Below are 26,854 nucleotides of genomic sequence, written 5' to 3' on the forward strand. Positions count from 1 at the left end.
GGGGCGCCCGGAGTAGCACGCGGCCGAAGGAGGGAGCGCGGCGATTGGCGGGGCGGCCGCGCGGCGGACACACCCCCCCCTAGAAAAGGGGCGCCGCGAGCGGCGGGGGGAGAAGGTAAACAGAGCCGGGCGGCCCTGCCCGCTGACCAATCGGGGGGGTCGGCGACGAGGGGGGGGAGCTCCGAATCTGACGTGATGGGACTCGGCGGGGCCGTCCCCGGGCAGCAGCGCGCGGGCGGCGGGGGGCGCGCGGCGGGCGCTCTCCTCTCGGCCGGCCCCGGGCCGGCTCCCCCCGCCGGCTGCGCGCCGCCCCCGGGGCGCGGCGGCAAGGGACCTGCCCGGCGCCCCGCTATTTAGTCCATCCCCCCTCCCGCCCTCCTCCTCCTCCTCCTCGGAGACCCCGAGCCGCGGGCGGGCCATGGCTGGCGGCGGGGCGGCGGGCGCGCGCTGAGCGCCCTCGGAGCGCACGCACACCCCCCACCTCCCTCCCCCCCGCCTTCTCGCCTTCGCCGCCGTCGGGGCGCGGCCGCACCATGTCGGCCGTCGCCTACGTGGACTTCGTGGCCGCGCAGTGCCTGGTCTCCATCTCCAACCGCTCGGCCGTGCCCGAGGCGGCGCGGCTGAAGTTGCCCGGCGAGGGAGAGGCGGCCCGGGAGCTGCGGGACCCCCGCGACGCCTGGAAGGACTACTGCGCGCTGCTGGCCATCGCCAAGAGCCTGCTGGAGCTGAACAAGTACCCGCCGCTGCCCGCCCCCTCCGTCTGCAGCGACAGCGTGGAGAGCCCCGACGAGGACGCGGGCTCCGACAGCGACGCGGGCACCGAACCGGGCTGCAGCCCGCCCCGCAGCGCGGCCCCGGGGCCGACCCCCCGCCTGCGCGCCGCCCCCAAGGGCAAGCTGCCGCCCGAGAAGCGGCACAAGTGCCCCTACAGCGGCTGCGGGAAGGTCTACGGCAAGTCCTCCCACCTCAAAGCGCACTATCGGGTGCACACAGGTCAGCGGCGGGCGGGGGGGAGCGGGGCGGGAGCGAGCGAGCGAGCGCTTGTCCTTGGATGAACCGCGCGGCGCCCCCGCCCCCTGCCTTTCGTCTTGGCAGTGGGTTCTTTTTTTTTTTTTTTAATTTTTTGTTTCTTCCCCCCCCCCTTTTTTTTTATTTCCCCTTCTTCTCCTATCTTTTTTTTTTTTCCCCAGCCGTCCCCGGAGTCGAGCCGCCCCGGTCCCGCAGGCAGCGGAATGAACCCGGGGCGGGCAGGGCACGGCACGGCACCCAGTGAGGGACTTCGGTGACGAAATCGCCGGGAATGTTTTTTTTTTTTCCGCCGGTGCGGGCTTGTAGCGGGCGGAATTCGGATTCCCCGAAGGTGGCGGGGCCGGTGCCGCTGCCGCTTCTGCCGTCGGACACCGCCGGGATGCGGGGGGCGAAACAGGGGGAGCCCGGTGAGGGGAGTCCCGGAGGGGCAGCCCCGTCCCTCGTCGACCTCTCTGTGCGGGGAGATGCGGGCACCGGGCGCCGCTCCGCCGCCAGCCCCGTTGCGTTCCCCGTGCGCTCCGTTCGGAGGAGCCCCTGCCTTCGCCCTGGCGCTTTGGAGGGTGTGGCAGCGTGGAAACACGGGTAAAAAATATCTATTGCGGCGATTCATGCTTCCTCCGGCGCTGCCGACTTTTCCGTTCGTTTGGGGTGTTTTTTTAACCCCTTTTCGCATCTGAATTGTAATTGGGGACACAGTGCAACACACGAGTCTATTTAAAAATAGCTCTAAATCGAACGGTTGTGTTCGAGTAGGGAAAGGAGCGGGTCAGAGACGACGACGCTGATTTCACGTGCTTCGCGTTTGTTCTGTAGATGGTGATTTTTTGGGGGAGTTTCGCCTATTGTCGGTGATGGTACGCGGTGAGATACAAAACGAGTTTATCACGCAAGGAACGTGCCACGAGGCGTGGCTGTGATGTTTAGCTGGACAGGGCATCGCCACATCTGAGCTCCAGCTGAACTTGTGTTGCTCTGGCTTGCCTGGGTGTAGGTGCACTGCAGAGGAGGAGACTTGTGCTGCCTGCCTACCTGTGCCCTCCAGGCAGATCCACTGGATACTTAGCTCGAGAGATCAGGGGAAGGAGGAGGATTACTGGATGTGTCTCAGCGATGAGCTCTGTGGTTAGACAGTTAAGACTGTCTCCGTGATCCGGGAAAGAGAATGGTCAGTGGTGACCCTGTACCGACCTCAGGACCGGTGCCAAGGATTGTTGCGTTACCGGCTCAAAGACTGCAGCTCTGATGCTCTTTTGGAGGCTGAATGTAACAGATGCCATGCAAAATGTTGGCTCGCAAGTGACGAGGGGAACGCGCTGGCATAATTTTCACTTACTACCCCGTGCTCGTATATCCACCTCGATATGAGAACCGAAATAGACATCGACTGGGATAGTGTTCTGTGTGGTGACATGAAAATTAATGTACTGTACAACCCACACGACTTGCTGTAAGCAGTGGCATTATAGTAAGTATCTCCAGAAGTGGCATGAGGTTTAGTGTGTGCTGCTCACAAGTGGGTGGCCTCAGCTCCAAGTAAGAGATATGTCACTTCGATGCGTTGATATACTGCCAGGATAGTTCTGTGTGATTACAGCCACTACAGACATCCAGCAGTAATGAACTTTCAGAGCTTCCTAATGTGAACAGCTAATTGTAGCTAACGGAAATGCTAAATGATACTGCTAATGTTAATTATTTTTACAGATGGCAGAACAATTCCTTAGCAACAGTGGGATTCAATGGGACCTCTGGAGTTATTCTTAACTGTGTATTGCAGAACATTAATGCTTAGTACCATTTTCTTTCCTTTTTTTTTTTTTCGCAAATAGTTTCTCTCATGTATCTGAGCCTCTTGAATCACTTTCATCCCCCTGCCGTTTTTTTCATCAGGCCGCCAACTGGGTTTCTTGCTGCTACATATCCTTCAGTGGAAGTAGATACACAGCCTCCAGCAGGAGCTTCCTGGTCTTAAGTTTTTACTATTTAATCTCAATCTTTCTGTCTTGGGAAGTGGCTTTATGATTTTTATTCACACCCGTGAATTTTTTCATAGCCACAGTTCTCTTTACTCACTAACTAAGCAAGTTGGAAAGCTCTGGATACTGCTCTGTACTGTGTAATGGTGGGAATCTAAAAACTCAGCAAACCATCTTTGGTAAGCAAATGCAAACCAAGAAATGAAATACTAAATAAAAGTGGACGAGTAGAAGACCAAGGACTTGATGCTCGAAGATTAGAGGTCTGTATCTTATTAATGACTCTTTGAACTTGTTAGTTCAAAGGCATTCTGTATTTCAGAGACTAAAAAATACCTGTGTAACTGTTTGCTTGAAGTTTGGGACCTTGGTTTAACTTCCAGAAGACCCATATTAGCCATGCATCAGAAATTGTCTTCTGCATTGATCTTAACAGGAAAAGGTCTGTGGATGGCACTGGACATCCTACTTTGGCAAACAGCCTCCTTGCGTGTGCCACCAATCCTGCTAAACTCTTAGTTGAGCGGGGTTTGTAGGAAGAAGTCAAAGAAGCCTGAACTCCACCTGTTCCCAAGCAGGTAATCCTTTGATTCCTCACCTGGCCCACACTTTTTCTACGCTACGATCAGTCAGTTCTTCATTCTGTCATGTGTGTACCTGCATTCAATGTATTAATTTGCAAAGGCCTGGGGATACTAGGACAAGCATATCACTGAAGCTGAACTATTGCCTCCCCTGCCTGCTCACTACCATCCAAAAGTAACCTGGAATTTATTACTTAATTCTGGCCTTGAACAGGAAGAGCATTACAGGTAAGGTTGTTCTGCATAAGCTGTTCCCAATAGCATTTCTAAGGTGCATAAAGTCAACATTATCCTTGACAGCTCACAAGCCAAAAGCTAGCTGTCAGGAAGGCAGGTGGAAGGATAGCCTTGCAACCTGATGGTTTCCCCATCTCTAGTGAGATGGTATTATCTGACTATAGGAGACGGAAATTCTGATGAAGTTTGGTGGTGGCTGGATCAATTTAAGAGTGGCATGTCTGCTTGGGAGTCTTGAGATGGCATGACAAAGTCTTGCAGACTTTCCCTTCGGAGCATAAAAAAAGGCCCAGGTGCATTGTCAAGACATGCACAAGACCTGAGCCCTGGAAGCGGTGCGGAGGTCAGGATAAAGCAAGGGACTCACTGACCAAGAAAATCATGAGCAACAGTGGCTATGTGGAGAGTTATCTTGAAAATGCAGACTCCTCTAAATAGGTAGTTTCAGAGGTTTGATTTTGGCTGTTAATGTGTAGGGTTATTATGAGCCTCAAAGGTAGTGGAGGGGACATGGATGGATAGCTTAATGCAGAAGGATGTACAGGCCATAGGGTTTCTAGGGAGAATGAAGGCATAAAAGAGTAAACTCAGAAGGTGTGGGCGGGGAGTGTGGAGTGTGGTGCGGAGGGCAAGTTACCAACAGGGGAGAGAAACTGGTCGGAGAAACAACCCTTAAGCCAGTTGAGGGGCATGTGGTGACTGGGAGCAGATCCTCGCAATCAGGGAAGAGGGACAGAAAAGGTACCATGGAGCTGTTTTGTGAGATGCCTCATCATACTGGACTTGTAGTTTACTTGCCTGGGGAAGCAATTCCCAGGTGCTTCTCAGTATGTGGTGCTGCAGATCAGTAGGAAGTTCACATCTGCATCAGGTACCCTTACTGAAGAGGTTAGATACACAAAGAACAGTGTGAATGAAAAGTTCTGCCTCTTCAGCTTGTTTTTTGAGCCAACTGCATCATTGTGTAGACCGTGACAACAATACCAAGAGTTTTGTTACATATAGCAGCTTGGGACCCCCTGCCATTTGGCTGGTAGCAGCACTGCAGGAAGAGGTGTGGACCAGTGGGTCGGCAGTTTGCACAGTGAAGCTGAGGAGCATCTCTGGATGAAAGAAATGAAAGAAAACAGAAGCACTACAGTTGCCTAGTGTAGCAATCTCGGTATCATGGCATTGATCCAGTCCCCATTTCAGTTCAGTTTTGACTGTGCTGCTTTGTTATTTGTGTTCTAGATTATTGCTAGCTCAACAGACTGTACAGATGCTGATATGTTGACAATCCTCTGCTTGCTGGGAGCTTTTTGGGGTATTTTGTGGGAGCATAATCTGAAATTTAGCATTTTAAGCCCCTGTATCCAGCTCGTGCAACGTCATTTTGCTAGATCCATTAGAAAAAGACTGGAGAAAAGAAAATGCAGCCAGCAGGACAGTTTTTAGTAGATACAGAGTCCGTCTGAAACATGTTTCTCAAGGGTTAATGCGAACGTGCAAATTGCTGGAGTTTTAATGGGCATGTTTCCAGGTCTCAGAGAAACGTGGTGGTACTGACTAGAAGCCTTGCCAGCTGAGTAAGGTAGGCAAAAATCCTTACGATTTAGTTTTTGGTTTTTTGCTGCTAAAAATTAAAAACATTAAGCAAGTGTATGTGTCCCAATGGGAAAGTGCTCCAGAAAACTTTCTATATTAATTGACTCGACATGGAGAAGTGCACTTGTAGGACAGAGAAGCAGTGAGCAGGCATTATCTGTGAGAATGTGACTCCTGCTTCCAGATGGATATATTGAAAATGCAGCTCTACCTAGTTCCTGCACACTGTTGCACTATGGCATTGAAGATCATGTGGTGGGTGTCACCTGCTCTTGTGAGCTTGTATGTCTCACAGCCTCAGCTGTTAGGATCCCTGTGGGAACAGTTGGCTGCTGTGCTGTTGTGCACGAGGTTGCCCCTTGTGGCCTTGCACAGTTCCCGAACCTGAAGCTGGAGGAGCAGGAAGGGTCCAAATTGAGATTGAACGGCTAGAGTCTGGGATAATGATGGCAAAGCACACTTCAGATAGCGTTTACTTGTGGTAGTGTAGTTTGCCATCTGTATTCAAGTACTGATGACTCAAGCCTGAGAGCACTACTTTAAATAATTTAAACTTGAGGGAACAGTCTTCGAAATACTGGGCAATAAATTCATCGTGAAATAACAAAAAATATATTATCTTTCCGAGTGCATGCAAGATCACATTCCTCCTACCCTGTCAGGGCTGTTGCCCCTTGGCAAGCATAGATTTAATCATTCAGACAGGATAGGAGCCTCAACCCAGTGCTATCTGATTTCAAGTAAGTGCTCTAAACACCAGGATAGGAGTCAGTCTCTCTTCATTGCTTAGTTAGTATTTAGGTATTTCTGCAAAACAGAGGCGTTTGAATGGAAATAACATAGGAAAGGAGAAGAGTTGGGAACTTGTCTTGTGCACCCAAGAGTGTGTATTGGTGAGGGCACACCTCTCAGTTATGAAAGTTTAGATTTAGATTTAACTGTCTGATGAGGTTTGAGGACATCTCTCCTCTCTCAGGTAGCTTCCCTGGGAAGTCCCCAAAGGAACCTCAGACACAGGCAGGGAAAGTTGTGGTCTGGCAGAGAAGCTGTAAGGGTATCCCTTGTATCTAGTGCTGTGTCACATGGGGAGTAACAGCAACACTGAGTCTCACTGGGATTTAGGCTCCCAGCAGCTCTGCAGCAGTGGGTTTCAGCAGATGGTTTTGAATCTGCTCCTTTAAGTGAATCAGACACCTGCATGTGCAAGCAGCTGTTTGAGTAGTGGTTTCGAGGATGTCAGAGCAGTCTAAATACTTCCTGAAACAACACCTGAATCGTATGGTGATATTTAGTCCTGAGTGCTTGCAGAATAAAGCCCTTGCTGGAACCCATCAGTCTGCTGCCTATCCTGTAGGCCGTGTCTGTTTGGTCCGTTACCAAACCTGATAACTACAAGTTTAGGTGTTACAGAAACCCTTGTTTAGGCACATGGTATTAGCTTCCTTATTGGTGATGTTGCTCTGTGCTGTTCCACGCTAGCACATGTACCATGTAGTTGCCCCATGTTTGAATGATCTGATTTTGGAATATCTCAGTAGAGAAGAAAGCTGTTTGAAAGGCCTCTGATCACTCTGCCCAAAAGTGTATGCATAGATGTCTGTAGGATCGATCTTCAGCAGAATATCTTGTGCATGGATAGTCGATCCAAATCCAGTGTCCAGCAGGAGAGTGCTCATTCAGGATGTATGGGGCAAGCAAAGCGCTGAGGGGGAGAAAAGCAAGAGAGCTGAGATAACTATTCTGCAGCCAGGAAGATAGCTTGCCTTTTTTCCCCTGTGTCTTGCAATAAGCCAGACCACATTCTTGACATTCACTTAGGGATCCTGTGGTATTTAAGGAGACACTGAAAAACACGAGTGGTAGCTGAGTAGGATCACGGGAGATGGAAAAAAAAAGAAAAATTATTATCACTGTCATCTCTCAGTCAAGGACTGTGGTTCAGGACTAGTTAATCCTAGGATACCAAGATTTCTTTGGAAATTTCGACCTCTGGCAGCCACAGAGGTAAAGGAGGATCTTGGAACATGAAGGTGGGGATTAGATTCTCTCATCTGAACTGTGAAGAGCCAATTAAGCCAGTCCTGTTTTCTAAGTAGTTTTGTTCTCACCTGTTGGCAAGAGGTTTTGCTCTTTGGGTTTTCTATATTTGTGTGCTTTCCCTTCTCCATGTTTCCCATCAGCCGCTTCAGGTTTCTGGCAGGAGGGATCAGCCCTGCTGCAGTTCAGTCCAGTTGGACTTCAGGACAGGTGCCACAAGCAGGGTTGGACGTCCCTGCAGCAGGAGGTACTGGTTAGCCATGCTATGTCAGTGGCTGGGCATAAAGTGGGAGTTGTGCACGGAACACCATATCACAGAAGTCAAACTCTGAACTGTTCTTCAATTTTGGTAGTTAAAATAGTTGCTGCTATGAAGACCGGGCAGCCTGATCACACCATGTGCTTCATGGTCTCATCTTTATTAATGCAAGTCAGTCAAGGGTGTCGAATTAGGTGTCCGCTCATGCAGCTATAGCTACAACCCATTTGGCTTTCTAGTTAATGTGTGAAGCAGTGTCATTAGCATTATGTGGCAGCAAACTGTTCTGCGTTGGCTAGTACTAATGCCGAACTCCGTACTCATGACTGTGTTCAACCTTATTTCTATCAGCAAAGAAGACAGTGTAAGCCTAGCAAACTGTTCACCTTGACCAGACTTCTGTCCACACCACCAGCAATCTCTGACTGTCTTTGGTAAAGCCAGTGCTCAAATTGTTTTAGTAATTAGTACTTTATTCCACCACAAAAGCTCATTGTGTCCCAGTCCTAGTACATGTCTTGTTACCTGCCAGGGGAGTTGCACAAGTGTGGGATAGTCAACTTTGTCTTCAGCTTTTTAAACACAGCCTCCCTGCTCCCATAAAAAAAAAGTTACTCAAAACTGCTCTATCCCTTGTTCATCCAAACAGGTTTATCCTTGTTAAAGCCATCACAAACTGCAGTTCCTAACCTGAGTCGTCTACATCTAAAGCGGCATTTTGTAGTGAGAAGGCAGGCAATGAAGCAGGATACCAATGCCATCTGTACTATTAACAAGTCTGCTAATGTCCACTCATTTTTTTTTTTAATCCTTCCTGCACAAGACTAAAGTGTAGGAAAATCTGAAATGTCCCAGAGCAGGTAAAAAAAGCTAAATAATTTGCCATCTATTCAGAATAAAATGGAAATGGAATAAAATAAAGTGAACCTACTGGAGGTCATACAAAGCAGCTTGGATGCCGAGTTTAAACTTGCGAGAAAGAAGCAGCTAACCATTTGAGGTAGAGGGTGGGGGAGCAGAAGCAGGAAGAAGAGGTCAGGTGAAGCAAGAGAGCAAAGATTGAAAGGATCTGCAATGGGCTTTTTGTCCACATAGGATATAACACAAGATAGGGGTGCAGGAGCAGGAATTCTTTAAACTCCAGAGGAGACCTGTGAAAAGCCACCTGTAGCTTGTGCTGAGCATGAACTGTTTCCCACTATGTTCTTGGTGGCACATAGGAGGAAGAATTGGCGTTCTGCAGGTGCGTCTACTATAACGTGTAAGTCAGATTGTTTTGCTTCTTACATCTGTGTGCCACTCTGGAGATATATATGCATGTATACTTGAATTGTGTAAAATTATTTACATCTTGTATCTCTTTCGTTCAGATCTTATCACACAAAATTTTAAGTTATCATGATGTACCATTGACCATTCTATTATCCATTAATGGAAATCTTATCCAAGGCATATCTTAAAACATCAAAAGTGTGCTGCTACTAAAACAAATGACTTATAATAGCATCCTGTTTTGATAGTTCATGCTGCTTGTTTCAAGCATGTAGCATTACTACTTCCAAAACTAAAGGGCAAAAAATAATGTGAAAAAGACATTTCTTGACTGAGAGATGACACAGAACTCCATTATCTTCAGATGGAGGCAGCAGTAACTTGCATTGCAGCTCTGTGTGCCATTGCCTGACAGGCTGTGTGCAGTTGCCATACCTACTTGCTCTGATGACTCTTCCACAAACACCTGTGCTGCTTAAAAAAAAGCAATGTGTCAAATGCAACCAGCAAATACAGCAGTTGGCTTGGCTCAGTAGACAATCATCATATGTCATCAAGCATCTCTAGCTTGCCTTAAAAGCCTCCTGAATGCGCATTCCACTCCTGCTCTGCACCTATGTGGTCTATTACTGAAGCGCCGGCCCTTGTGTCAGCGGTTAGGGCTTTGTGACCAAATGGAGCAGCAGATCTTCAGGCTTGGAGACAACCCCTGAGGGGCTAGAAAAGCCTCCCTCCCCTACTTCTCTCTCTGCTTTGAGAAGCCTGGAGTTTAATGCATCTTGGTGCCAGGGATTATGCCTGGCCTACTTTCATATGTACAATTCCAGTGTGGCTGTGACAGCCTCCATGAGCCTGCGTGGCTGAGGCAGTGAAGTTGTTCTCCGCCACTGTACCTGGGGGGCTCAGCAGTGGGTGGCAGGTGCCAGTGGTAGCTCTTGTGCATCCGAGGGAGTGCAGCTGCTCATCTTTGGAAGCAATTTCTGCTGCCTTTGCCATCCCAGTGCACAGCAGCACTCTCTGTCAGTAGCAGGACATGCCCCTGCCATACCAGGATCCCTGTGGCCTTTGGCACTCCCCTTGCTGAGCTCAGGGCTGGTTCCATGAGGAGTGTGGTGCCAAACATACACAAGGGATGCTGAGCAAACCCTGCCTTTCCCCAAGGCTTTGTGGTTACACTGCATAACATAAAAGTGCTTTCCCCTGGCAAGTGAAATGAGTGTATGGGGTACTAATGGTGGAGGTCACACTGCTCCCATTATGTTTCAGGGGGAATTCCAGTAACGGAGATCCATTTAGTCTTCCCATTTGTAATTCCAGGAAGGGAGGGTGTGGAGACCCTAGTTTCTTGAGGACTACATGGCGCCAGATTCGAAACACTGCTTTTAGGGATATGGGTTGGATTCTACTGTGCCTAGAATGTAGAGGAACCTGATCTCCCTATAGTGTAGTTAGATACTTCTGGAAGCTGAAGAGCTCTCCTGAGCTAGATGGCTGGAAATGTGGCTTCTGAGGATGGGACAGGTTGCCCTAGCTGCTTCCACCGCTCTGTAAGTGCCTGACGTAGAGCCGCACGTACAAGATGTATAGTACTTTTCTCACATCCCCAAGGGGAGCTAGAAGGCTGTTCTGCACCTCTTACTGCTGCCAGCTCTCAGGAGCTGTGACAGTAACCATGAGATAGATAGCAAAAGAGCAGTGCAAGTGAAATGTTTGCCTCAGCTGCCCAGGGCAGGTGCTGACTACAGCAAAGCCAGAGGAGGAAGCGTGCACCAGTGTGAGTGCTCTGTACAGCTCCTGGTGCTGCTTGGCTGTGTCGCTACTACGGTCATGGCCTTCATGCATGTGCGAGCCTATGTACCGTTTTAATTAATTTCTTTTATACAGGCATTGATTTTTGAGAAAGGCTTCCAACTATGTTTAAAAGCATACAGCAGAGAGCCAAGAAATCAGTTTATAAAAAAAATAGCCCAGGTTGGGACGGCTGGCAACTGTGCCTCCACCATGCTCAAGCACCAGGCTGGCTTGACTCCTGTTGCTCTCTCTGTATCCTTCTCTCCTGACTGAGGACCAGCATTTCCACAAGGTGAGGGAAGAAGGCGCAGGGTAAGCAGCTGTGCTCCAGGGGGGCTGCTGTAACCTGCACAGTCATGCTTGTCCAGCTGCAGCTGTACTGTGTGTAGGTAGGCCTGGGACGGAGCAGTCGCCTGTCAGAGAGCATTGTATCATTAGGAGCCTAAACCACAAAAATGGCTGTGTTAAGAGACACTCACTAGGGCTTTCAGGGAGGAGAGTGGGGCATGGGACCTCTCTCTGCAGCCACAGTGGTTTTGCTCTAATGTGTTTGCTGCCTTGAGGCTGCACCACTCTCACTAATCCCTCCCTGCTCTGTTCTCCCTAGGCTGGAATGGCTTGTTCTGGGTGAAGGATTTCTATTGGCTTCTTTTCTAACGGTTACAAATTATTTTATTCAGCAGAATGGAAGTGTCAGAGGAATAATACACTCCTTTCCCAAACTGCCGTATTGAGCCCGACATAAAAAACGTACAGGCATAAGCAGAGCTCATCTGTTGTTTTGACAGTCTTTGGGGTCATGTAAGGTTCTCTGCGAGTGTGAGTTTCATGCGGTTGGAGGGGGTTTTGGCTTCAGCTGGAGGTGAGACTGAAACCTGATGAAGCAAGTCGTCAACAACTCTACAGACGCTGGCACCGTGGCAGGAAACAAAAGCAGCTTTTTCCCCTCATCAGCGTGTTCCCCAGCTCCTCAGCAAAGCTGGTACGTGCAGGCCTGCATTACTTCCATGCCCCGCTAAATCTCTTGTCATTCTTCCCTCTCTGCAGGCGAGCGACCATTCCCCTGCACATGGCCCGACTGCCTTAAAAAGTTCTCCCGCTCCGACGAGCTCACCCGGCACTACCGAACCCACACTGGTGAGAAACAGTTTCGGTGCCCACTCTGTGAGAAGCGGTTCATGCGGAGCGACCACCTGACAAAGCATGCCCGCCGCCACACCGAATTTCACCCCAGCATGATCAAGCGATCAAAAAAATCCAGCTCCAGCAGCTCCTTGTGAGGGCAGGGCTGGCCGGGGGAAGGGGTGGGAGAGAGGCAAACTGCAGAGGGGGTGCAGGCACTGGAGCGTAAGCATCCGTTGTGGCACTGGTTGCCCTCGCCAACTGAAAGCATGTGTAACCAACGTTAAAAAAAAGAAAATGTACTTTGTGCCCCACCTTCCCCACCTGCACTGGGGACAGTGGTATGGATCAAGTGGATTATGGGGATGAAAGGAGGGAGGGGATGGCCAGCAATGGAGGTGACCACCTCCTTTAATGTAAAGCATTGATGCTGGTGTACATACTGATTCATCTGGCCTGTGCCACCACAGTAGCCTGACCTCAAAGTCTTTGTGATTGCTGTGTCATGAACATGTTTTGTTAAACAGTGTAATGCTGCTTGTATTTAGAGTTTGTCAAGTAAAACCACTTTCCAAGTCACATAAATATCTCTCTGATGAAAACTCCGTAGCACATTGTAGAAGTGGGTTTACTTCTGTCTCAGAATGATCCTGCATTTTAAGAGACTGTTAAGAGAAACATTACTTGTGTTACTGTTAGCTTCTGATTGATATACTGAGGTAAGAAGAATTTATACTCAAGAATGCCCATTACAGCAAATGGGTCTTTTAAATTTTTCTTTATATTAACTATACTTTTGAATATAAGTTGCACCTTTTCAGTAAAAACATGTATAATTCAAGCAGATACTAAAACAAAAAAAAAGAAAAACCACAACAGCTCAGTTGTTTTCTGGCAGTATATGTATTTAGCTCTGTTATCCACTTCCCTGTGAAAATACAAGTCAGCCTAGATAACGTGGCAGGGGCATGGGAGCAGAAACATACATTTCTCAATTGATCCTATACTTTTAATTTGTCAATAAATACAATAAGTACTGTACTATAGAAATGCCACTAACAGTGCTTTATTCTGCTGTGTTTTCTTTGAATGGATGCATAACAGCAGCTAACATCTTTATGAACTGCTGCTTTTTCTTAAAGGCTTTTTGTCTTCTGCACTTGCCTTAAAGATTTATTCTCTTCATACCCTTGCTTAAGTCCCGTGGAGTCCTATGGGAGTTGTGTGTGCTTATGGAGGGAATAGACCTTTCCTTAAGCGCACTCTGCTAATGAAAACAGCTGAAATTATTGTAAGGAGCACTTCAGAAGGGCTCCTGTGTCTCTTGCTTGCTGTTTCTGTAAACTACTGGGGAAGAACCATGAGCTAATCGGAAGCAGAGCACAGAAGGTGTGTTGTAATACTCCTTACAACATAAGCCTCTCTTGGTACTTGGTGTTGTACCCGTGTCATGCATGGCAGGTCAAACACTGATAAAGGCAATATTACTTTTATTTTAAAGCTAATTTTTTGCTGTTTAAGAGGAGCGAAAAGATCAGTGAGGGAAAATTTTTAAGTCATGGTCATTAGCTGAGTAGTCTGTTACAATAATTTTTTTAATGTTAAAAGCATGAACTGTTAGGGGTTATGAGTGATTTCTTTTTTCTTTCCCTTCTCCAGCTGCTTATAGAGGGAGAATTCTGTTTACACATTATTTTTTTCCAGACACATTTTTCTCTTGTTGAGTTTTACCCTTCCTCCAGAAGAGGAAGGGTAGGTGCAGCCCTTCTACAGAGACTTAAGGCCAAATTCATCTTTTGAGTAATCACACTGAAACTCAGAGTGTTTCCACTGCAGATGAATTTAGGTCATCTTGTAAAATTCTGTACATAAAAAATCTTGCTATTACACTTGCAGTATCTTATTTACCTGATAAAAAGCTTGCTTCCTAGTAAGTAAAAGTAAGTAAAAAATGAACTCAGAGAGTAGAGTGTTTTCTTCTACAGTTATATATGGCATTCAGCATTAGAAATCAGTTTGCATACAGTGTTTTTACCTGTGTAGTTCATGATGAATTCCGTCTATGTGAAGAGAACTGCTTTTAAGGCGGTAGGGATATAGAGCAGTCTATGGAATAAAAAGGGGATGTGTTTTCTTCAGTGAAGACATCAGGAAACCAAGCACACTTTCTACCTCTGTTTCAGCTTTTTGAAACATTTATTTTAGAAACCAAACTTTAATTTCTGGTATCCAAATTGAGTCTTAGGGACGCAATGTTCTTCCTAATAAAAATAGGTAGCTTTGGTATTTTTATTGATCTAGAAATACAGAAAGTGTTCTGCTCACCAGTACTGTTAATGCTGCCCTTTTCAGTGGGGTCAGGGCCACGTGAGCCTAGTGAAATTCAAAGGTGCGTGCACATTTATCTTCATTCTTCTCTGTGAAGATCATGCAAACTTTCAAGTCCTGTGGTCTGGATTGTTGCCATTTTGTAGGACAAATGCAGCACTTGGAAACCTAAGGCCTGATCCTGTGAATACAACACCCTCTCACATCCTAGCCACAACAATGGGAAGCCACAGCTAATAAGCAGCTGCTAAATCAGTACAAAGATGTTCAGGGCACTTAGCTACCAGGATTAACCAGTACATGGAAGTATAAGGCCAGATTTATGGTTTCCACGTTGCATATTTGGGGTAGAATGCACATTTAAAGAAACACTGTTGTTCCTGCAAAGTCTGAAAGAATCATGAGGCAGTGGGTACTTTGGTCCGTAGGACAACAAGATGTATAGCTGCGAGTCATCATGTGTGACAAGATCCTGTTTCTGAAAAAAACCTTCCTAAGTGGTAACCCAATTGCTGTATTTCAGCGTTAGACAGACGGGATTGATGTGATTCATTAACCACTAACAGAAACATTGAGAATTATCAGTTTTGAAGATTTTGTTTTATTGTTTTGTTCATTTGGAGTTGGGTTTTTTTTTTCTTATAGCAAAAGCAAACAATGGCTGTAACATAAACTACAGGTTAGTTCTTTGCATCTTGAAGAGTGTTCCAAATGTTGGAAAAGAAAAGGAAAATCAGGTTCTCTAATACCATATGTGCTTCTGCTATTTCGGAAGTACACTATTAATACTTAATAGTGATGATGTTAGGACAGCTCCTCCCCTTGGTTAAGAAAGCCCATTAGTATAACGAAGTCAGAGCTTTAAAAGTAGAGCTATATAACATATTTCTTTTTTTAATAGCTTTTCATGACCTGTATTACAGATCTGTTTTCAGTTTGCAGATGGACTTTGCCCAGCATACACCAGGCTGGACACACACTTCAACATGCTATTTTACAGACTAGTGATCTCTAACACTGTAAAATACCAACTTCCAACAGTTTAATCAGTTTTATTTTTGTACAGTATTCGTATCCTTTATAAGTTATTATGCTGTCCTGTTTTGTAAATCACCTGAAATTGTAAAAAAAAAAAAAAGAAAAAAAAAAGTAGAGGTAGTTTTTTTGTACATATGTGTATATATATTGTCCAAATAAAGAAAAAAGAACTTAAAAACCACTCCCACCATGTTGTTTTGAGTGATTGGAATCAAAGAGTGGTCATATAAACCAGTGAATGATTATGAAAAAATACTGCTGCACATGATGATCCATGAGTTGAGTGGTGTATGAACAAGCTTCAAAGGTCTTGGTGTTGCTAGTCATTGTTTAGCTTAGGTCATGTTTCTCTACTTTTCCCATGTGTTTTCACAGGTATTCTTTCTGCTGCTACTTCAGGGAGACAGAGACACAACTTGCAGTGAGGGGGAAGTGTTCCCTCACCAGTATGTTCTAGCTCCCAGCAAGTGTTTCTCCCATTGCTTAATGGGTTTTGAGCTTGGACTGGTCTCTCCTTCACACTGTGCGGCTGCTCCATGACCTAGAGATTCGTCAGCTTGCACAGCCACACTACTGTGAGATTTCCATGGGTTTAGAAGGGTTTCTGGTGTAAGGAGAAAAAACCCATCCACTCGGGATGGTACTGAAGGAGGTAAAGAACCCTGTGCCAAAAAGCTAACTGACATTTACAGTCACTGACATTACAGTTGCTAGAACCAACTACTTACATTAACTAAATTGACCTGGTACATGGGAACGGTGCTAGGGAGTGACTGTAAGATGAGACCCTGGACCCAAAGGAATGTGTAACTCTCAAGCAATGCAGGCAGAGATGGAGGGGTGGAAGCGTGCCATCTGTGCCTGGAATGAAATTGTAGGCAGCCTCCAGATTTGACTTGATGACAAGTTGGAGTTTTCAGTCCTCAGGTTGGATGGCTAAAGGGCAACTAAAACAAACTAAGCGTAGGGTTTTCTTTTTTTTAGCTTGTGCTTGATTTTAGGAATAAGGGACACAGAGCTGTGGATTGGCTTCATTCCTCTGCAATCCCACCCTAAAGGACTTCATATATTTAACGTTCTTCACCTTAAATTCTTAAATATTCGTCTTCAGTGCTGTAATTGGAACAGCTACCAAAATCTCCCTAGTGTAGGGAAGGCCTTAACCTTAGGAGGATGTTTCCAGCCATTGAGATCTAATGTACTTTACAGAATAGTCTTTTGTATGTAATGTAAATCTAAATTGTGGTTGGAATAGGTATGACATGTGAAGACTGGGTGAGCTTCGGTGGATGCCAGCAGATTTCAGCAGTGGCATGGGGAGGTACAAATGTGAACATAGGCCAAGTGATTCAGAAGGCACAATTTCTACAAGGTGAATTTTCATTTCTTCTCTCTGCCAAGGACAGAAGAAAGGAAACATGCCATAAAAATCCATAAAAGTCCAGCTAAATGACTGCAGAGGCATTTAGAGTGCTAGGTGACTGCTAGGATGGCCAGAATGACTTTCACCGCCATGGAAGTCTCCAGCAATGTTGTTTAGCACTCATTTATTCAGGGCAGAGGAGTCAGTGAGGTTTCCTTTCTGCTACTTTGGTTTGGAAACAAGGTCTCCTCTAGGTTTAGCTGTTCACACCTCCAAGCCACATCTGACAAAATACATCAACAATAATTTAGTGCAAATTCACAACTGTCAGAGCCGTGCAATTACCCAAGTCCTCTTTAAGGGACTGACTTAAAGCAGGTGAACCTTTCCCAATGTTAAGAATTTTGCAGCTCTCAGTGCTTTCAGTGACACGCTGTCAATAAAGAAGCTCCTTGTATCCTAAAATACCTCCTCAAGCACTTCCACAGATATATGGAAATCTTCTCATTTTAGAAAGGGAAGGACTCAGCCAGCATCAGTTCTAATCCTTCCTAAATGTTTGTTTCTGTATTATTATACACTGTCTTTTTCCAGTCCATGCATGGAGCTCATGCGTGCCTTTGGGGGTGAGAAAAAGTGGAGTCAATATTGCTTTCAGCTTGTATTTTTTATGTTGCTACAACCATTACTGGTTTTTACTGCCTCATGGCCCCTAGTGGACAACTGATAAACATCCTATTGCCTCTCTCTCATATCAAAAGCCAGCAGTCTGTTTCAGTATTGTCTGCTGTCCTTTAGGCTGTGTAATGCTAATCAAAGCAACACCTGGATGTCTGCACAGCTGAACACAAATTACAGAGGAAATGCAGTGTGTAAACCACAGAACTATGAGAATCTGTGAGTAGGTAAGGACAGCTTACCATGCCAAGAAAGCCATGGAGAAGGAAACCAAATAGCACAGACAATATTAGAGGCCTCCTGGCATTGCACTAAAGGTGCAAATAAACTTGTGTTTTCAAAATGTCATTTTCTTCATGTTGTGGCTAATGGGCAGAGGCCAGGAAGAGAGCTGCAGAAGTTTCAGGAGATGCAGGTGCATGTTAGAGCACATCAGAGCTCCATGGAGGCACTACATACAGTGGTTTGGGCTCTCCTGTTGTTAACCATCGCTTTGGTGGCCTTGAATAGTGTTTCCAAGCAGAAAATGCTTTTGAGAGCCTATGAAAAGCCATGCGTAATTGCTCTGTCAAAAACCACAAGGCCAGGGAAACACACTATTGTGTTGCAAGTCCCTGCAGTTCCGGGGGTAGATCACTACCTCCGTTTTACTGAATTACAGAAAGATAATCCAGGCCTTACCTAGAAGCTATGTTCAGCTCTTATATCCAAGGAACCTTCTTTTTTAGAGTTATATAATTTTTTAACTGAAACATTTCACGGGGGACAGTCTTACCTTAAACCTCTTCAAACTGAAATATAGGGGATTCTCCCAATGTAACTTACTGAATATTTTCTTACAAGTGTACTTATTTCTGACATACTGGTGCCTGAGGCACTGCACACACACTGGAGGCTGTACCACTTTAATTATACTGGCATCAAACCAGTACATTTTATATAGCAAAGTGTATTTTAAATACTACAGAATTTCTCACCAAAAAAATCCTTCATGAACAGCACAACTGGGCTTAGAAGCAGACACAAAGTAGATCCAGATTCCTTAGCCAGTAGGACTCCTACAAAAGTATAACATCTGTGGCTTTTCACATTAGTAGATCTTTCAAACACATACTGTTGTGTGCCAATGTTTTGTTAGTGGGGGGATACAGGGGTGGCTTTTGTGAGCAGATGCCAGAAGCTTCCCCCATGTCCGATAAAACTAGTGCCAGCTGGCTCCAAGAGGAAGTGTGCTGCTGGCCAGGGCCACATCAGCAACTGTGGTCGCACCTGTGTGATAGCATATTTAAGAAAAGGAGGAAAAACTACAAGAGAAAACTTCAGCTGGGGATAGGAGTAAGAACATGTGAGAGAAGCAACTCTGCAGATACCAAGGTCAGTGAGGAAGGAGGGGGAAAAGGTGCTCCAGGCACCCAAGCAGAGATTCCTTTGCAGCCCATAGTAAAGACCATGGTGAGGCAGGTTATCCCCCCTGACCCCATGGAGGTCCATGGTGGAGCAGATATCCACCTGCAGCCTATGGAGGATCCCACACCAGAGCAGGTGGATGTGCCCAAAGGACGCCGTGATCCTGTGGGAAGCCCATGCTGGACTAAGTTTCTGGCAGGAGCAGTGCACTCATGGAGAAAGTAGCTCAGCCTGGAGTTGGTTTGCTGGCAGGACTTGTGACCCTGTGGAGGACCAACACTGGAGCAGTCTGTTCCTGCAGGACTGCACCCTGTGGATAGGACTCACACTGGAGCAGTTCGTGAAGTACTTCAGCTCATGGGAAGGGCTCATGTTGGAGAAGTTCATGGAGGACTGTCTCTCCTGGGAAGGACCCCACACTGGAGCACAGAAAGACGACTGAGGAAGGAACAGTGGCAGAGACAATGTGTGATGAACTGACCGCAGGTCCCACTCCCCATCCCCCTCCACTGTTCAGGCGGTAAAGAAAATCACCAGTGAAGTTGAGCCCAGAAAGAAGGGTGGAGTAGGGGGAAGGTGTTTTAAGAATGGTTTATTTCTCATTACTGTGCTCTGATTTTATTGGCAATAAATTAAGCTAATTTATCCAAGTTAAGCCTGATTTGCCCATGATGTTAATTGATGGAGAATCTCTTCCTGTCCTTATCTCAATCCAAGAGTGAGTTGTTACATTTTCTCTCCCCTGTCCTGCTGAGGAGGGAACTGATAGAGTGGCTTTGGTGACACCTGGAATCCAGCCAAGGTCAATCCAGCACAAACCATCATTGCAGTAGCATAGAGTACGGCTGATACTGTTGCTGGTGTGTGACAGGAAGTCCCTTTGCTCTCCATGTGCTGATCATCAGCTTTGGTTTTACTGTTTTTAATTCTCCACGAAATCCGACAAAAAACCCCAAATACCCCAACTACAAAAATACCATCCAACCAAAAAAACCTTTGTTGTCCATGAAAAAGCTATTGCAAGACCAAACTGAGGTAACCAGTGTTAGTGGACTGGAGTGAAAATCAAGCAGCATGATGTACTCAGTCTACACCTTTGGTTACAAACTGGCAGATGGGGAATTGGACACTTTCCCCCTTTAAATGACATGATCCTGATTATCTTAGAGCATGTTATGTCCTTTAAGCCATCCACACTGCACGTTACCTGTACCATCTTCTCCTCTCTAGTCTTCTCCAAGGCTCCTTGATATCTTCTGCCATCATCTTCTCAGTTATCATCTGTTTCTTCCTGCTTGCTCCTAGAAAAATCAGCTTTGTGTGCTGTGCATAATTCTTTAGCCCCCAAAAAGTTGATTTTGCATTCCTCTCCAGCTTACTTGCCATGCTCTCATTTCCATGCTTCCCAAAGAGAATGTTAGTGCAGATGCTCTGCTCTCCTACAAATACACACTGGGCATATTTGCCAAGATTTCATGTAGCTTCCAGGTGCAATAGTTGATACAAATAATTAGCAGTACTAAACTCTAGCTAATGACATGCATAATGTCATGTTTTGAGCCTAACATACACTATTGTGTGGCTCAGCCCCACCCAGCCACTCGCTCACTCTCCCCCAGTGGGACGGATGAGAGAAAGGTAGAAGTGAGAAAACTTCTAGACTAAGACTCTTTAATAGGGAAAACAAAAGCTGTGTACACATGCAAGACAAAATAAGGACTTCATTCATTACTTCCCATCAGCAGGCAGATATTTAGCAAATTCTCCAGAAAAGCAGGGTTCCACCACACATAGTGGTTACCTGGTAAGACAATAACTCCCAATGTCCCTCCTTCCTCCCCAGCTTTTACTGCCAAGCACAATGTCATACAGCATGGGATATCCCTCTGGTCATCTAGGGTCAGCTGTCCCAGCTGTGCCACCTCCCAACTTCTGGTAAACTTCTTGTGCTGATGGGGCAGGATGAGAAACAGAACAGGCCTCGATGCTTTGCAATCACCGCTCAGCAGCAGCTAAAACATGCCTGTTACCACAGTGTTCTAGTCACAATCCAAATTAACTCTATCCCTGACAAAATCAGTACAACTGTCAAAAAATATTGGCTAACTGGAGGGAACAGCTCAACAGAAGGAAGACGGGACAACTGGGGAACAGTATACTTCGACAGCAACTGGGGAGCAGAACAGAGGAGATAAGCTGGTAGAACTTTGGAAAGCTGGAAAGCACAAAATTCTGGCAGGGGATTGCACCACTGGCGAAAAGCTGAGCTACAGGAGAGGATGCCTGTGGGTAGGCTGTGACAGTGCTGGTTATCACCTCTTTTACCCTCTGCCTGTCTCCACTTGTCTACTTTTCCATGTTTTCCCTGTTGGCTTTCAACACAGCCACAATGGTGCCTGAAAAGCTTCCCATGGCTAAATAGTTCCCGGTCCTGCACTCATCTCCCCTTTCCCTGTTTCACAGTTTAACAATCCTTGTCAATGGCTAAAGTTAGTGCTGAAGTAAAATAAACTATAGTAACTACTAAATCACCTCCTGCATACAAAACAGTGCGTTTCATCCAGGCTGTACGAATGAGCCTCATAGGAGAAGCATGGCTCGTGGCAAGACTAGCCTGAGTGCAAAAGCAGAAAAACATTCCTGCAATTTTCTGATGTTCAGGCTGGGAAAGGGAGAGGGTTTTTCTTGGAGAAGAGGTGAATTTAGTTCTCTTCCCCATCTTTTTCCTCTCCATGTTATGACGTACCAAACGCTGCTTTTATTCTGAATTAGCAAGGCTCTGGGAAAAAAAATGCTTCTGTAACAAAAAGTTCTAGGAAAGTTTATTTTGGACATTATGTTTCAGTGAGGCAGAACAGAAGAGAGTAATTTTGGCTCAGAGTTATTTACAGCTAAGCTAGAGTGCCAAGGTTTCCCCCACTTCCTGTGATGTAGCTCTCCTGCCAAACACCTCCCCTCAGATACTGTGCCAATCAAATCAGAAGCAACTGCAATGCACCTTTCAAAAAGCAGGCCAAATACAGGAGAGGACGCGGAAATTACAGAATCATAGAATAGTTTGGGTTGGAAGGGACCTTAAAGATCATCCAGTTTCAACCCCCCTGCCATGAGCAGGGACACCTCCCACTAGATCAGGCTGCCCAAGGCCTCATCCAACCTGGCCTTGAACACCTCCAGGGATGGGGCAGCCACACTTTCCCTGGGCAACCTGTGCCAGTGTCTCACCACTCTCATAGTGAAGAAATTTCTCCTTATGTCTAGTCTAAATCTGCCCCTCTCCAGTTTGTGCCCATCACCCCTAGTCCTATCACTACAAGCCTCTGTAAACAGTCCCTCTCCAGCTTTCTTGTAGCCCCTTCAGGTACTGGAAGGTCGCTAGGCACATGCAACACTGCAACTCAAGAACAGTACAATTCATTTTGATACAGAGTGCTGAGCCAATAGAGCGCTTCATCTCAGCATGTTGCTCCTTTCAAAGCACAGGTGGTTTGCAGGTTGTGTGGTGCAGGGACAAGAAAAGGAAGCATGCACTGTGTGTGGGATGATCCCTTAGCAAATTCCAGGGACAGCCATGGGACCCTGCTCAGCTTCACAAACAGCGAGCGCCTTCACTTGCTGATCTCACTTTCACAGTTCCTTCTCTCCACCAGGTAAATCCCACTAATGCCTAAGCAGGGATGGCATAGAGTATGAGACAAGATGTTAACATTACGCAAGAGTTTGTGACAGAGAATGACAGACTTCACATCTTACATATCTGCTTGCCGTAACACATTCAAGACACTGTTTAACAGCTGGGGAATTGAGCAGAGAAGGTAACAATTAAGGCCTATTAGTAAGAGATGTTCAGAAAATTCAGAGTCCTTGCTAAGAGTAACTGCAGGCTCATAGAAAAAACAGTTTCCACAATCCACCAGCAGCAGTGTTTTAAGACAGTCCAGAAGCTTCTAGGAAGGAAGCATTAGCCAGAGAGCTTAGCAAGAAAAAAGGGGACATCTTGGCGTGAACCATACACAGGAGCCTCCAGTAGCTTAAACTCCCAAGTACAATTTGCTATTAGGTCTGGAACAGGTGCCTATCCTGGCCTCTAAAGAGCACCTACAATACTATTCAGTAAGTATCCTGCAGCCCAGACCAGCTTTGTGTCTCATCATCTCTCACTAACTTCAAAACCTGGAGAATAGATAGTTCCAGTGAGCACCAGCATTAACAGGCTTCATCTTTCTTCCACTAAAATCCCAAATTGCACATAAGCATGTTGAAAGCACTGCAGTTGTACAAGGGCCCTTCCTCATTCTACTTGCTCTCTACTTCATCTGACTAAGCAATCTCTCCTAGTTAACAACAATGTAAATGCATGAGTGCCATTTACAGTCACAAAACAGTAAAAGATGATTTGTGGTTTTCGGTATTTGGTTTCTCGAGCTCTTCTTATTTCTTACAGTAAGAATTTCCAAGTTGCCTCTCTCTTTTTGTCTCAAAACACAAGCAAACAGATTTTTTGTCAGAATTGCAAATGGTGGTGGAAGATGATCTTTGCCATTGTCTTCAGGTGGCCTAAACAACAGGGAAAAGTACCTATTTTTGGAGAAAGCTCAATTTACATTTCAGCTGTCAGGACTATTTGGGGTCTTCCTACTTCTAGATTTTTGAGAGGTCCTGTCTAGTCAGCATGAAAATCTGAATATTACAGGTATACTTAACCTTAACTCCCACTCATTCTCTCCTTCTCAAAGTTACACTGAAACAAATTCCACGTGTTTTTATAGCAAGTGAAGCTGGAGTAGTAAAGCACAAGGAAGGGCAAAAAAGCTGGCAACACAGAAGGGCCAGCATATGGGTAAGGAGTGCTGTAGCTACTATTCAGTGAGGATTTTCATGGTTGAGTACTCTACCCAGTTCAAAAGATTTCCTCTTAAGCCAGGTCTCCGTGTATGGATGGGATGCACCTGCCAGGCAAATTAACAGGTCACTAACAGGAACCAGTGTATGGGAGGCACAAAGTCATGTTATATAGCTCATTTGCATTTATGCACAAAGTTGGGTTTTCTTTTAAAAAGGCTTTAGCTAGCAGAGCTGCTGGATAGTGAAGCTCCATTGGTCAGTAATGTGACACTGGTATGGTTTTGCAGCTGATTACACTGTCTGTGTTAAGTTAACATGAATGACAGCATGATACTAAGATTGTAGCCAGACACACTGAAATCAGAACCTCTGGTCAATAGTTGACAGACCTCCAAGGAAAAAGCAAATGCCCACCAGCTTGTCATCTTCTTCACTTGTGCAGTATAGAAGCCACAAGTTATCCAGAAGGCATAATTTTTGAGACAGGATCTGAAGTGCTATCCTCTTGAAACACGTTAGATCTACGTCTTGTGCCTCAGCTTGAAACATGAGAAAGGAACTGAACTCTAGGAAGAAATCTCATGAATTTCTAAGATGACAGCATTAAGAACAGACAGTCAGTGCTGTCTAACCATAGAAGAACTGAGTCCTTATACATACTCGTGCTAAACAGTTTCACTTACTTAGACACTGAAAACAAATAGCAGTTTTCATATAGTGATTCTCAGAGATCAAATAGAATGTATGTTACCATTAAATAAATAAACCTTAAAAATTCAGGGTTACAAGAAGCCAAGTATCTTGAAGATCAAAGACCACATTTAAAATGTGTATCTTGCCATACAGTGGACAGATAAGCCTGCAGCCTCGGTTAAGTCACTGCTGGCCCACTCAGTCCCTGGACTATAGCCCAAGTTTCCACGGTCTTTCAGTTCTTCTGTCAAATATTTGTGTATGGACGCTAATCCTCATGGAACTTATTCCAGGAACTCATTTTACAGTCAGACAGAGCTCCATTGATCAACAGTGCCCGGTGACATAAGAATGTATAGTTCTGTATTCCCTTAAAGGCTCCTCTATTAAAAACAAAAATTAAAGTACTTAACTTTTAATACCTGAAACCTTTCAGATCCTAGCTTATATTTTGCAGTGGGTTATATTATTTCTAACATTCTGATGTAAAAAGTCTGACTTATTAATTCTATTGGCAAAGTTCATTGACAGCATGCTGTTAAGAAAAACTCACGCTCAAAATCAAGCGGACAACACATTTTCTATAAAATTCTATTGAAGGCTGCTCCTCCCATGAAATCAAGAATACTGCATATTTTCAGATGGTGTCCTGCGACTCAATCATTTTAATGTACATTTCACATATCAATTGTAGTTTCAATTTCTTTACAAATCATGCTCCTCACAACTCCGTATCATGGGGCTTTTTAATAGTTAACTAAATAACTGGGACTTCATTTTAGGTATTAGCATTCAGTTGATAACATCTGCTTTCAAATGCTTAAGAGCTATGACAAATCTCCACTAATTAATTTTATGGCTATCTGTTGAAAAGCCATTGTGTATGCAATCACTCCAGTGCAGCTGAAGCTTTGTAAAAAGCTGCCTGGTTTTAACTTACATGTGAAGCCAGCAGGACTATCTTCTCCATTTACTACCAAAAACATATCAAGTTTAATTACTTAAAGAACATAACAAAATGTTATATATTGCTTACTTTTACTTGTGTAAGCTAACCAGCTCATATTTTAAAAAAACACATGGCTCTTTGTCAGTTGCTTCGCTGAACAAGAATTTGCTAAAAAAATAAAGAACTTATCCTTCAAGGAATACAAGAATGGAAAATTAGCTCAAAATTAATAAATAACAATAATATGGTATATTACCCTTATAATATTATTTTCTTTACTTAACTGCAGGTGTATTTTCACAAAACAAAAAACAACGCACAGCTACTTACAAACCATTCTCTTCCTTCCCATCATCACCATAATTCATTCAAGAAGTTTCCATTTCAATGGGAAGAGTTTAAAGAGCATCCTTAACTGTGTTATGGGAACGGTATTCACCAAAAGCAAATTCTAATTTTTTGAAACTTCCCCCCCCCCCCAGATTTAGTCCAGTATAACCTAGAAAAATTAACTCTACTTCTGATGCTACATTACTGATAAAATAGCAAAATAAACTTCCTTTTTATTTAAAATTCCTATTGAGAAAAAGTAGGTTCTTTGGAGAAAGAGGCTACTGTGAAAGATCTGAAAAAAACTTATGCACTTTGAATCTTTTAAGAACTGAAGTTCTTAATCAGCAATTCTTTGCAGATTCTCATCTTTCACTATTCCTGAAGTTTTGAAAGCTAGATATTCGAAAAAGTCCTACAAAAACATCATGTATATTTTTGTATATACATATTTATCACTGTTCATCCATCCTTCCAAGTCGCCGCCGTCGTCTACAGAAGGCCTTTAAGTCCCATCTGCATGCTTCTAACATGAAAGGTCCATTGTAGACAAACAATACTGTCATCTTGTCATGGTAAGTGAGATTCTGCAGGAGCTGGTGAAAACCACAAAAAAACAACGTCAATGTCAAAATAGCTAGAAGAAATGCTACCCCTTGGCTAAAAAAGGTGAAGGAGGCTATAAAGCTTTACATCTCAAAAGGTCTATATAGCAGAACTACGGGTTTTCTGACAGATGACGTAGATCTGTTCTTCATTATTCTTACAACAATACAACATTCTTATCTAATCTGTACCTTTTTGCTGCAAAGGAGGTCATTACTTCTTTCCAGCATCCACATCAGGCAGAAAATATTGGCCATTTTTCCTTTCTTGCCAGTGCAAGGCAGGAGTTAAGAGCTACTTGGGCACAATCATTATGTCTCCCTTCAGCCCCGTGCTCCTCTGAGCTAAGTTTCCATTTCAGTGGAAACTCAAAACTTTCAAAACTTCTTAGAAAGTTGCACTGCTGTCTTCTGGCACAATTCCAGCCACTGTACTGTTTTTCTGAAGTGTAACAGCCAAAGTCAGACACTCGGCATAGTCCAGATCTTGTCAGGCACAAACCCAGCAGACTGAAAGATGTCAGGCAAGCTGCAGTGCTCAGGATGACTGCTAGAAATTTATTTGAAACTGATGCTCAACTTGTCATCCACAGTAACTTCTCTCCCCTCGGTCATTTAGGTATTTATACCTTAGATCATATGCTGCTGCTGATTTATGCCACTTAAGTACTAAGTCCTATGCTTGTCCGTGCTGAAACGCATCCTGTTTTCAAATGAAGTTACC

The 26,854-nt window shown here is 45.0% G+C and overlaps 2 protein-coding genes across 6 annotated transcripts in view; one reads left to right on the forward strand and one right to left on the reverse strand.

Annotated features, from left to right (window-relative positions):
- The first annotated feature begins 212 nt into the window (after positions 1-212).
- KLF9 (KLF transcription factor 9) lies at positions 213-15,441 on the forward strand. Of its 4 annotated transcripts, none has more exons than XR_008447757.1 (3): positions 213-993; positions 1,843-2,494; positions 11,820-11,958. XR_008447757.1 is itself a non-coding variant. In XM_054054215.1 (2 exons), the coding sequence occupies exons 1-2, from the start codon at positions 534-536 to the stop codon at positions 12,050-12,052; spliced, it is 693 nt and encodes a 230-aa protein (XP_053910190.1). In that variant the 5' UTR covers positions 232-533; the 3' UTR covers positions 12,053-15,441. The 4 variants fall into 4 exon arrangements, 1 of the variants encoding a protein (XP_053910190.1); XR_008447756.1 differs by lacking the exon at positions 11,820-11,958 and adding an exon at positions 3,442-3,581; XR_008447758.1 differs by lacking the exon at positions 11,820-11,958 and adding an exon at positions 2,920-3,434.
- A 143-nt stretch (positions 15,442-15,584) lies between these two features.
- SMC5 (structural maintenance of chromosomes 5) overlaps positions 15,585-26,854 on the reverse strand; it is a 50,987-nt gene continuing 39,717 nt past the window's right edge. For both annotated transcript variants that reach the window (XM_054054211.1, XM_054054212.1), the window contains one exon: positions 15,585-26,121. In XM_054054211.1, coding sequence (XP_053910186.1) covers positions 25,981-26,121 — 141 coding nt within the window. In that variant the 3' untranslated portion in view covers positions 15,585-25,980. The remainder of the gene's footprint in view (positions 26,122-26,854) is intronic.

The sequence above is a fragment of the Cuculus canorus genome, chromosome Z, assembly GCF_017976375.1.
Source record: "Cuculus canorus isolate bCucCan1 chromosome Z, bCucCan1.pri, whole genome shotgun sequence".
In the NCBI taxonomy this organism is placed as follows: Eukaryota; Metazoa; Chordata; class Aves; order Cuculiformes; family Cuculidae; genus Cuculus; species Cuculus canorus.